The sequence below is a fragment of the Nicotiana sylvestris genome, chromosome 10 (genome assembly GCF_000393655.2).
Source record: "Nicotiana sylvestris chromosome 10, ASM39365v2, whole genome shotgun sequence".
NCBI classification, from domain to species: Eukaryota; Viridiplantae; Streptophyta; class Magnoliopsida; order Solanales; family Solanaceae; genus Nicotiana; species Nicotiana sylvestris.
The window spans coordinates 156,841,911-156,854,104 of record NC_091066.1 but is presented as its reverse complement, the minus strand read 5'-3'; the positions used below and the strand labels follow the sequence as shown (position 1 = coordinate 156,854,104).

The 12,194-nt window shown below is 39.1% G+C and overlaps 1 protein-coding gene across 1 annotated transcript; it reads right to left on the bottom strand.

The window, feature by feature from the left end:
- Positions 1-338: 338 nt before the first annotated feature.
- LOC104243546 (uncharacterized) lies at positions 339-1,307 on the bottom strand. Its single transcript, XM_009798749.2, has one exon. It carries the CDS (start codon positions 1,305-1,307, stop codon positions 339-341), a length of 969 nt encoding a protein of 322 aa, XP_009797051.2.
- Between the last annotated feature and the right edge of the window lie 10,887 nt (positions 1,308-12,194).

The following is a 12,194-nucleotide window of genomic DNA, read 5'->3' as shown; positions in this document are numbered from 1 at the left end:
AGGTTTAGCCCGGTTTGTGTTGCCTTGCACCTATGCCTTTGATAAAATATCCATATGGCTCTGAGATTATATGCCCTCGTGAGACTTTTGCCCGCAGCTACACCATGAATCCTCTACATGAGGCTGCAATCATGAGGCAATGTGAGGCGCAGAGGAGTGATTATATAGCCAAGACATATGGGTAATAAAACCGGTGCTAGTATCCCCCTTAAAAAAAAAATATATATATATATATATATATATATATATAAATTTATTTTCATCTATCAAGATTTAGTTTGAGTAATTCCAAAAGATTATTTAACCTATTTGCAGATCATGTTATAAGAAGGAATGAGTTATATCATTTTTCTTTCTTTTCCATTACCAATTCTCATCAAATATTCACAAAAAGCTGGGTCTGTTTTTGCACGCATATTTTCGAACAGTTGTAATTTTTCAAGTTGATGCCAAATTTCAGAACATAGTAAGCTTTCACGAACAAAATCTTCCCTTTGTCCACCACGGACAACGGGAAGAGTTTGTCTAAAATCGCCACTAAATACAACAACCTTTCCACCGAATAGCATAGTTGTTTCCATTAAATCTCTAAGGAGCAAATCTAGTGCTTCAACCATTTCTTTTTTCGCCATTGGAATTTCGTCCCATACTATTAGTTTTGCATCTCGAATCAACGATGCCAGTGAACTTTGTTTGCTAATATTGCAACTAAAAATTCCATTAACATCAATAGGTATTTTAAATCGGGAATGAGCAGTTCGGCCTCTAGGAAGAAGTGAAGCAGCAACACCTGAACTCGCAGTCGCTAATGCTATAAATCCTATGTGTCTCACTGTAGCTAATAAGGCACGATATAAAAAGTTTTTTCCAGTTCCACCCGGACCATCAATGAAGAATGCTCCGAGTTTATTTGAGAATATTCTATCAAGGATTACATTGTAAGCTCTTCTTTGTTCAATGTTTAGTTTATATGGCAATTGTAAATCTTGTTCATTAACGATAATATTCCTTTCAAAATGTACATCTTTAGCTTCTTTGGCTGTTGCAGATGGTTGAATTTTGCCCTGAGTTAGTTCAAATTCGTTGATATCACGACCCATTGAATGAAGAATATCATTAATATGATTTAGTACTTTGTGACGAATTTCTCTTGTATGCATATTTGGGTATTTTTTGAAATCTTCATACGTCGGGCTTTCAAATTTTTCCCACAACTCTCTTGGATTAGCGGGATTGCAATAAACTAATAGTACAGCAAATAAGTGTCTCAAACTGTGTGGCATTTGGTAACTTAATGCTTCTGACATGGATTCTATTAAATTATTCGGTTTGCCACAATTAGGCTATAGCATACAGGGAAAATAGTAACGCTCATGGGTTAAGGAGAAGACAATTGAAAATTTTCACCTTATTAAATCTGTAGCGGCACCTCTGTATCAAAGTGAACAACTTGAGAAATTTTACCCTATTAAATTTATAGGCGGTGCCTCTGTATCAAAGTGTCACATGTTCTTGGAAGCTGGAAAACTTATTTCCATTGCATATCTTATAAGGCTAAAACATGCGTGAATAACGCCACCCATATTTATTGAACTTTCCATGCAAAGGGCATCAATTTTAAGTGTGTAGGGCATAAATTGGGTGCACTAAACAAAGATGCCTGCGTCTTGCAAATTATATACAGTCCCACATTGAGCATGAGTTTTCAATCTGAAAATTTAGACTTACCTGTATAGTGATCCCTCATTGATAGGTTAAAATTGGAAGAAAATATTTGTGGCCTTTGCTATCTTCTAGTTTCTGTTTTAATATATTTTTAAATGGTCGATGTCAAAGCCAAAGGTCCAAGAGGAGACCAGATGCAAATGTGGCAATATACCAATAACTATTCAAGTAAGATCTGATTCTCTCTACAGAAGCAACCTTGCCAAGAATACACCATATAGTGGCGTAAGGTCTAAGAATATGGACTGTCCACAGACAGAATATATTACATGACGGTCTAGATTATACCATAATATAAAATCATATCTCAATACATTAATCACAAATTTAAATGGTCCAAACGGAAAGAGGGCTTTATGCATTCATGCAAATGAACACAAAATATTTTGATTTTATGCTCATCCATTTTTTTCAACTGTGCATCTTCTCTATTCTATTTATTCTATTTGCAGCCCACTATTGGATATAAGGACAATATGGCTGGTCAGTTGAACATGTGGACATGTTTCTTTATATGTGAAGTGACTGCAGAATTATGGAATATATTCCTGAAATATTTAGTTTGAAATAGACAACGCTAAAATCAAGAAAGAGTTCATAGAAAAAGAAGGGAAAAATGTTAGGTGTTACAAAAGCAAAGCAGAGTTAGTCAGTATGATTATATACAACTGTCTAGCATTGTTGTCTTTCTGGTACAAGAACGATTATATTAGGGATGCTATTAATATGCTATATTTTATTAGCAAGCTTCAAAATTAGAAATGAATGTGGTTACTTTTGTTTGTAATATCACAGTACCTACTTAGTGTTGTTATTTAATAAAATTAGTTTTACTCTTTAAACATGATTCTTTTAATATATTGTTTAATATCTTTCTTTCTCTTCTCAGTTTCAGTTTGTGCGCTCTTTTTCTGTTGATCAGTCCTTCTGAAGCAGTCTTTCTTGGTTACTCAGAGGTACAATTTCACTTTCTTTAAACTATCATCCGAGGATATGTCAGACTTTTCACAATACTTAATGCAAAGTGGCTTTAACCCTGCAACTGAGTAGACATGTATTGGCCATTTTCTTGCTCTTTGTTCGTTATCTTTTACCGTCTTCCATAGTATTTCATCTTCCTCTGTTCAAATTTTGCTGATTTATGCATTTCAATAAAAAAAAATATTGCTGATTTGGCTCATGGCCGACACTAAAAGAGGCACAAATAGTCGATTCATATCTATCATAATTCGCCGGCACCAAAAGAGGCACAAATAGTCCAATCATATCTATCACAATTCTACCACCAAAAAATATGAAATGAAGAAAAATTATCTGGTGACTTTAATATCGAACTCAAATTTCTCCAGTCTGGACACAACATAACCCGACAAGCGAAAAGGAAAATTTTAATCACTAAACTTCAAAATTAGCTGAAAAATACAAAGGGGAAAAAAGATGAAAAAATGAGAGGAGAAGATATGAGGAACCATTAAATTTCAAAACTAACAATAATGACCCAAATAGAAGGAAGAACCAAGAAAAAAAGAGGGAAAAAGTAGTTACAGCTACACTTTAGAGCGAGAAGACAAACATGTGCAATACAAATTTTGAAAGAAATTGAATACTCAAAGCTGAACTCTTGATTTCAATTATCTCCACAAAAAAAAACATTCCCCCAATTTCATTCATCAAAACCCTAACTCAAAAATTTCCGTATCTTCTTGAATATAGACAAAATTTGTCTTTAATTCAGTTTATTTTCATGAATTTGAGGTAAACCTCCGTTGCTTAGTGATCTTACCATTGATATAAGAAACATTGTATCAAAAAAAAGAGAAACAACACATAGATAACAACAAAATTCAGTTTGAAGAGTAAGAAATTTACCTGCAAGTTGAAGAGATTTGAGAAGATAGTAGAAAATTTGAGTAAGCTCTGTAACTCCATCGTATACGATATATTATAAGAGAAGAAAAGCGAAGCAACCTACACGTAGTATCTGGGGGAGCGCATAAAAGGGCACGTATAGAGGTGTAACGACGACCAGACCGGTCGTTTTGAGCTTTTTCTCTTCGATCGCCAGTACTCGGGAATGACTTGCCCCGTGTGGTGTAATATGACTTATGTAAATCGTTGGTTTGGGTTTTCAAAGAAATCAAAACAAATTTGGAAGAACAATTCTCAGTTTGTAGCTTGAAATTTAAAATGTTTGACCAAGATTTGACTTGTTTGTATATGATCTCGGATAGGAAATTTTATGATTTGGTTAGCTCTGTTGGGTGATTTGGGTACTTAGGACCGTGATCGGAATGCATTTTGGAAGTTCGTGGAAGGTTTAGGCTAGAATTGGCGAAATTGAGAGTTCGGCGTTTTTCGGTTGATAGGCGAGATTTTGATATAGAGGTCAGAATGGAATTCCGAGAGTGACAGTAGCTTCGTTGTGTTATTTGGGATGTGTGTGCAAAATTTCAGGTCATTCAAACGAGATTTGATAGACTTTTTTATCGAAAGCATAATTTAAGAGTTCTTGGAATTCTTAGGCTTGAATCCTATATTAAATTGGTGATTGATATTGTTGTGAGCATTCTGAAGGTTTGAACAAGTTTGAACGATATTATGGGATGTGTTGGTACAATTGGTTTGAAGTTCTGGGAGTTTCGGGTAGGTTCCGGGATGTTTTAGGCCAAAAATCATAGCTGTACAGGTCCAGAAGGGTTGCAGGCCTCGGAACCCACCTGCACGGTCCGCACAAAAAGAAGTGTGGCCGCGGTATGTGCTGTGCGGACTGCACAAAAAGAAGTGGGCGGTAGGTGTTGTGCGGCTGTGGTGGAGAACATTTCACTGGTCCTACTTCGGAAGCTCATATCTTTTGATCTACAAGGAATGTGAAGATGAATCAAAAATACAATTTGTAGCACTTCGTGTCTAGTTTCCAGAAAGATAAAGATATCCCAATTTGGACATCCGTAAAGAATGTTATGGCTAAAATACTAACGCCTATCACTGCAGAGGAAAGCCTGTGCGGCCGCAGTTGTTTTTGCGCAGACCGCACTGCTTTTGTGCTGACCGCGGTGAATTTTGTGCGGTCCGCGGAGGTGGAAATCTGTGGGTTACTCTATAAATACGAGGTTTTGGGTTTTATTTGATATTTTGACCTAGAGAGCTCGGATTTTGGCGATGTTTTCTAAGTTTTTTTAAGAAATTCATCGGGGTAAGTGATTCTAACTCAGATTTGGCTAGAGTATATGAATCTATCATTGAATTCATGATTTGGGATGGAATTTGGGAAGAAAATTGTTAAATCTTTCAAAAATGTAAAATGATGATTTGAAGGACCAAATGGTATCGGAACTGGATAATTTTCGTATGGTTAGACTCGTGAGAGTATAAGGATTCTAGTTTTGTGAATTTTGTCAAATTCTGAGATGTGGGACCGGGGGTCGGGTTTGACCAATTTCTGGAATTTTGTGGTAATTCGATTGTTTTCTCTTGGGCTTTGTTCCCTTAGCATATTATGACGTATTCGTTTTGATTTTGGATAGATTCGACACGCGTGGAGGCCGATTTGAGGGGAAAAGGCGTCGCGAGCTAGAGAATTAGCCGGTTTGAGGTGAGTAATGATTGTAAATGATGTTCTGAGGGTTTGAAACCCCGGATCACACATCGTAGTACTATATTGAGGTGAGGCACACGCTTGATGACGAGCGTGGGGTCGTGTACTATTGAGGATTGTGACTTGGTCTATCCCGACCGATGATTTTACCGCGTATTTGACTGAAACTTATATGTTATCATCATAATTTGGGTTGATTGCCATATTTGGGCTTCGTGCCAACTAATTGAACCCTTTGGGGATTTCTATTACTATTTCCTCACTGTTTTGACTTATTAATTGAACTCAATCATGTTATTTTCCATTGTTTTACTACTCAGCCATTTTTACTCTGTTTTGAGACTTAAAGGATATTTTAAATGATGTTTTGGACTGAGAAACACTGTTTTACTAATGCCCGAGGGGCTTGTGAGAATTTTTGACTGAGTAAGGTCGAAGGCCTAGTTGTGAGGAAACACTGATACTGATTTGAGGCCGAGGGCCTGAGATATGTACGCCACGAGATGGCTTGTTAATATTGTTTATGAGGTCGTAGGCCTGAGATATATACGCCACGAGGTGGCTTGATTGATTGAGGTCGAGGGCCTAGATTTGATGCCACGAGATGGCTTGATATTGCGCTTGGGTCGTAAGGGGGCCCTCCTGGAGTTTGTACACCCCCAGTGAGCGCGGGTTCCCATTGTGTTGTGAGATATAGCCTGAGGAGCTGATATTGTTCTATGTGATAGCCCGAGGGGCTGGTATTGTTCTATGTGATTGCCCGAGGGGCTGGTACCATTCTATGTGATAGCCCGGGCCTGGTATTGTTCTGAGATATTGCCCGAGGGGCTGGTACCGTTCTATGTGATTTCCCAAGGGGCTGGTATTGTTCTGAGATATTGCCCGAGGGGTAGAGTTGTTGACATTGTGCCCGAGGGGCGAACCTTTATGTGTTTATCTTTCATATTTACTTGTCATTCACCTATTTAACTATGGTACTTGTGCCCGAGGGGCGGATTTCTATTCTTATCTACACTAACCGTTTTACATTCATTTGCGTAACTGTTGAAAGAGTCACTTTCAAAGAAGTTTAAACTAAGCTAAGATATTTTAAGAGATTTTACAGCTTCACTACTTTCTTATTGGTTTTTGAACTGCTTCTATACAACATCTTGATATGCTTTACGTGGTTTCTTACCTTCAGTCTTTATTTACATTTTTTACTCACTGAGTTGGAGTACTCACTTTATTCCCTGCACCCCTGTGTGCAGATTCAGGCGTTGTTGGTACCATACCCGAGTGTTGATACCTCCAGCTTCAGGCGGGCTTCCAGAGATTACGAGGTAGTTGTGACGTCCGCAGCCCCGTGTCTCTACTCCCTTATCATCTCTATATCTTTTGAGACATCTGTACTAGCTTATAGACTTAGCAGACTTGTATTATGAATTATAGATGCTCATGACTGGTGACACCCCGGTTAGGGCTGTGTTGGGTTGTACTTCTGCATTTTATTGACATTATCCGCTACTTAGTATTGCTATATCATGTTTTAGACTGCATTTATGATATTTAACTATTTAAAAAGTGAATTGGGTTTAATTGGCTGGCCTTGTCTTTACGAGAGGCGCCATCACGATCGGGTTCGGGTTTAGGGTCGTGACAAGTTGGTATTAGAGCCTAGGTTACATAGGTCTCGTGAGTCATGAGTAGGTTTAGTAGAGTCTCGCGGATCGGTACAGAATGTATTTATCCTCGAGAGGTTGTAGAACCTTTAGGAAAACATCACATTCTTGAATTCTAATCATGCGTCCTTGATTCAACTTGAAAAGTAACTCTTGAATTCCTTCCACTCATTCGTATGCGCGCATGAGCACTCAGTGTCAGATGTGCCTCGATGGCTTATGATTCCCTGATCAAGGGGTGAGATGTGATCTCTATAAGTTGATATTGGGCTAGTCTGGAGGACTTGAGGCAGGATCTTTTCCTATAGCTTGAGCACTGAGGTGCTGATTATGTGGGCAAGTATTTTGAACGTATATGTTCAGTATTGTCCCTATTAATGGAAGTGACGGCTGGATAACTATGTGATGAATATGTTGGTACTGTGATATGTATCTACATGATTTGGAAGCGACCAGAAGGTCTGCTAGAGGATAGAATAACTATTAGGTGCTTGAATTCCATCTTGATTCGGGGCATAGCCCCGAGTTATGGGCGTGTGAAGGATCTTTTCATGTTTCCCAATTGTGAGTGAAGTAAATTTCATGTTGAGGTATGAGTTCAGACTTAGAAAGACTAAGTGACTGCGTACAGTTTATGATGGTGGAAGTTATACGGAAATGTTAGTTAGAGGCAAAGCAGGTGGGTTGTCTCCTACGAAATGTTTTGAGGTTGTACGATCCTTATGTGTCTATTAGAAGATCTCATTTGCGAGTGAAGGATATGTATTGAAATTTAAATTGGGTCACGTAGAGAGTGGGTGTAACTGTTGCGAGAGTGGAATGTGAGATTTGCAGAAGAGTTAAATTTCTAGATGATCTATGTTTTCACAAGCTTATAAAAGATTTGAGTTTAATCTCACTATGGTATCATGGCATCAATAGAGTATAATCGTTATGAGTTATTGAGTATGTGTTGATCTATGGTTTCATGCCAAGTGGGGGAGTCTGCTATTGATTAGGCGATTGCACGGTTAGGTGCTATGTTGGTTCCAGTTTGAGGCATGCTGGTGAATCAGTTATGGCTTGCGGAAATTGAGACCTAGGATGGCTCGAATAAAAGAAAAATTTTGACAGAGGTTATATTATGCTTCATAGGGTATGAGAATTACAGAATGTCTTGAGTTGTTGGTAATGGATGCTCGGTGCATAGAGTAGGAAGTGGCTTGGTTGTTCTAAGATGATGTTACACTCAACAGTGTCGGAGTGCTATTGAGGCACGGGTGGTTTTGTTCGTTTGGTTAGGCTAATTGCAGTTTGAATAGAGTGAATGACTCTCGAGAATAGTTCTAATGCATTCAAGATTCTACATGTAAAATGGGAAATTTTAAGGTTGTATATGTGGTTAGAAACTGAGTTTTCATTGGAAGATGTCAGGACTTGTGGTATTTTCTATATTAATTATGGAATTCTATGTATCAATATCAGGAAGGTAAAGGTAACGGATTTAGATTCGCAGGAAGTTTTCTCAGAGTAAAGTATTTTGAATGTGGTGCTTTTGGGAATATTTGAGAGAGTATTCAACGGCTTATGAGTCTTGGATGGTGTGGTTTTGTGCTTGGGTCTCGCGTGGTGAGTTTGGGTTGCAAAATTATGGCATTGTAGCAAGAAAAAGTGTCAAGCTGATGGTAGATCAGAGGGAAACTCGAATAGATGGGATAGCATGGTAGTAGGCCAGATCGGTATGGTAAGGATATGATTAGTTCCTTGGGTGTTTTCGAGGTAACGAGTCTCTGCAGATGTTTCACGGCAATTCTTTTGGGTTTTAGTGACATGCGTAGCTCGGTTGAGTTAGAAGGATTCAGTCCTGATGAGTTAGTGTTGTGCAAAAGGAATTCAGGGAGTTCTAGATGGTTTCTATCATAGTTAGAGAGGTATAGGCATGAGGAGCATGGGATGTATAGTGGTTCTCTTCTAGATGGGATCAATTGGAAGTTCTTGGCTAGTGGAATGCATAGTTGCTTGTGGTTCGAAAGGTATATGAAGTTCTCATGGTTATCCTAGGATGGTAAGGGTTATGCGGTATGTTGTGAAGGATTAATAATCGCATGTGTAAGGTTGCGGTTCGGTTCTGAAAGGAAGGTCACAGCTCTTAGGCGGCGGACAGTTTCAGATAATTAGAGGAACGAGCTTCAAATAATTAGAGAAAGGGTCTTCGGATGATTAAGGAAATGGTATTGCTAATTTCGGGTGATTTTGCAAGGGCATATGTTTCAGAAAGGGCAATGTGATTAAGTTGATGATGCTTCGGTAGTATTATGGCATTTTCTTGTTAGATCGAATGTTGATATTCGAGTTTGTTTGGTGGCATAGAGGAATTCTAAATTATTTCTCGTGGAATGATTGGGTATTTGAGGTGTGGTATGTATTCGGATGGCGGAATTAGGACCAGATATGTTGATTCATGGGCCATATGGAGTTGTAGATGGGAAGTTCTCACATTCAGGCTATGTATTGGTTATGAGTCGTGTGTAACGGCATTGTTTAGTGACTATCGGGAATTGGATACCCGAGCAGATCTTTTGTTGCTTGGTATGTTAGACTTTGGGTGTGATATTGGGTTCAGATTGTTTGTCTCTGTGTGGTGTCATTCTGGACTATTGCACTAAGGCTACGCTGTTGGCTATGCCTGAAATGTCACGGATTGAGTGGCGAGGTTTGACGGATTATGTCCTAGTGGAGTGGTTTTATATTTTGAAGATCTAGCAGACGGCTGGGAAGGATTATTTTTCATAGTTGGGTTTTCGTGATAGATGTTAGTGCTGAGGCTCCTACTATTAACTTAGTTCCGGTGGCGAGGGACTTTTCGGATATGTTTATTATGGCCAGGCATGTCGTCAAGAAAGGTTTTTGATTTATATATTAATAGATGTCAGGCACCGTATCATATGGCACCGGCAGAGTTAAAGGAGTTGAAGAGCAGCTCCAGGATTTTTGTGATAAGGTGTTCGTTAGCAGGCCAACATGGATGCGTGTTCTAATTTGAGCTGGCTTGGTTGGCTCTGAATTGTACTATTGAGGGGTGTGTTGATTCGATTGTTATTGAGCTTATTAGTAATCTGGGGAGATCTATGGGTTACTTTTCTGTGTTTCGAGATGTTATTATTTGTTAGTTATGGGCACATATGGTGCGGTTCTATTGGGGTTTCATGGTGGAAGTCGAGCGGTATGGGTATTGCTCGGTGAATGGCATATCGGTTATGTCCTTTCAGGTTATTGTGGTGTATGTTATTTGCTTCACCGTGGGTATGATGATTTGCTTTGGTTCCAGACATCGAATTGTGTGTGGTTGTTGATTTCGAGCATAGTGATTTAAGGTGGTTCATGTGGAGCAGTGTTGGATAGGATTGCACATCGCAGCAAAGTTATGTGGAGGTATGACCTTGCGGGTTAGATTCGTATGTTCTGTTCCTATGATGTGAGACGGGTTCTCAGCCTTGTGTTGTGGTGGTAATGGTGAACTTGAGGTACAACTCTTTCATTTGAGTCATTTTCATGATTTGAGTATGTTCGGACTGTTGCGTATTGGTGCGTGTATTGTGAAAGTTGTGGCTTAGGCCTGTATGGATGTGTCATGTCACTAGAGTAATGTGTTCGATTAGAGGAGATCGTTGGGGATCATTAATAAATACGAACGGATGCGATTTCAGCATGTTGGAAGGATAGTATCGAGCTTCGGCTCGGAAATTTGCTGTGGTATTTGCCAAGGAAGAAATGACTTCATGAATGGTTGATCTGGGAAATGGTTATGGCTTACCACGTGTCTTAGTGATCATTGGCAGTATATGAAAGTGTTGGGATGAGACTTTAGTTGATAAGAGTTTTTCTATCGGTATGCGGATGTTATGTGCAGTTGCTGTGGTTAGAAGTTATCACTACAAGTGATGAGTTTTGTGGTATATTATGTGATTGCACCGGAGATAGCATATATGGTTTGTTACAGCTTGTCCGGACCTATTCACAGTATAAATGTGAGATTCTGATCATGTTGATGATTTTAGAAGAGGAAATGTGGTTCTATGGTTTATGGACTAGGATGGATTGTGAAATTTCAGTTATATTGTGTTATCGAACCTATGTGAGATAGGGTGACGTGGGATCACCCCCGGGTATGTGTATAGTCAACAATTCTCAGTTTGTAGCTTGAAATTTGAAATGTTTGACCAAGATTTTACTTGTTTGTATATGATCTTGGATCGGAAATTTTATGATTTGGTTAGCTCCGTTGAGTGATTTGGGACTTAGGAGCGTGATCGGAATGCATTTTGGAAGTCCATGGAAGGTTTAGACTTGAATTGGCGAAATTGAGATTTCGACGTTTTTCGGTTGATAGGAAAGATTTTGGTATAGAGGTCGGAATGGAATTCCGAGAGTGACAGTAGCTTCGTTGTATCATTTGGTATGTGTGTGCTAAATTTCAGGTCATTCGAACGAGATTTGATAGATTTTTTGATCGAAAGCATAATTTAAGAGTTCTTGGAGTTCTTAGGCTTGAATCCTATATTAAATTGGTGATTGATGTTGTTGTGAGCTTTCCGAAGTTTTGAACAAGTTTAAACGATGTCATAGGATGTGTTGGTACAATTGGTTTGAAGTTCCGGTAGTTCCGGGTAGATTCCGGGTAGGTTCGGGATGTTTTAGGCCGAAAATCATACCTGTAGCAGGTCCAGAAGGGTTGCAGGCCTCGAAACCCACCCGTGCGGTCCGCACAAAAAAGAAGTGCGGCCGCGGTATGTGCTGTGCGGACCGCACAAAAAGAAGTGCAACCGCAGTAGGTGTTGTGCGGCCGCGGTGGGGAACATTTCATTGGTCCTACTTCGGAAGCTCATATCTTTTGATCTATAAGGAATGTGAAGATGAATCAAAAATACAAGTTGTAGCCCTTCATTTCTAGTTTCCAGAAAGGTAAAGATATCACAATTTGGACATCTGTAACGAATGTTATGGCAAAAATACTAATGCCTGTCACTGTAGAGGAAAGCATGTGCGGACGCGGTCATTTTTGTGCGGACTGCATTGGTTTTGTGCGGACCACGGTCGATTTTGTGCGGTCCGTGGAGGTGGAAATCTGTTGGGTACTTTATAAATACGAGGTTTTGGGTTTTATTTGATATTTTGACCTAGAGAGCTGGGATTTTGGCGATCTTTTGAAGGTTTTTCAAGAAATTCATCAGAGT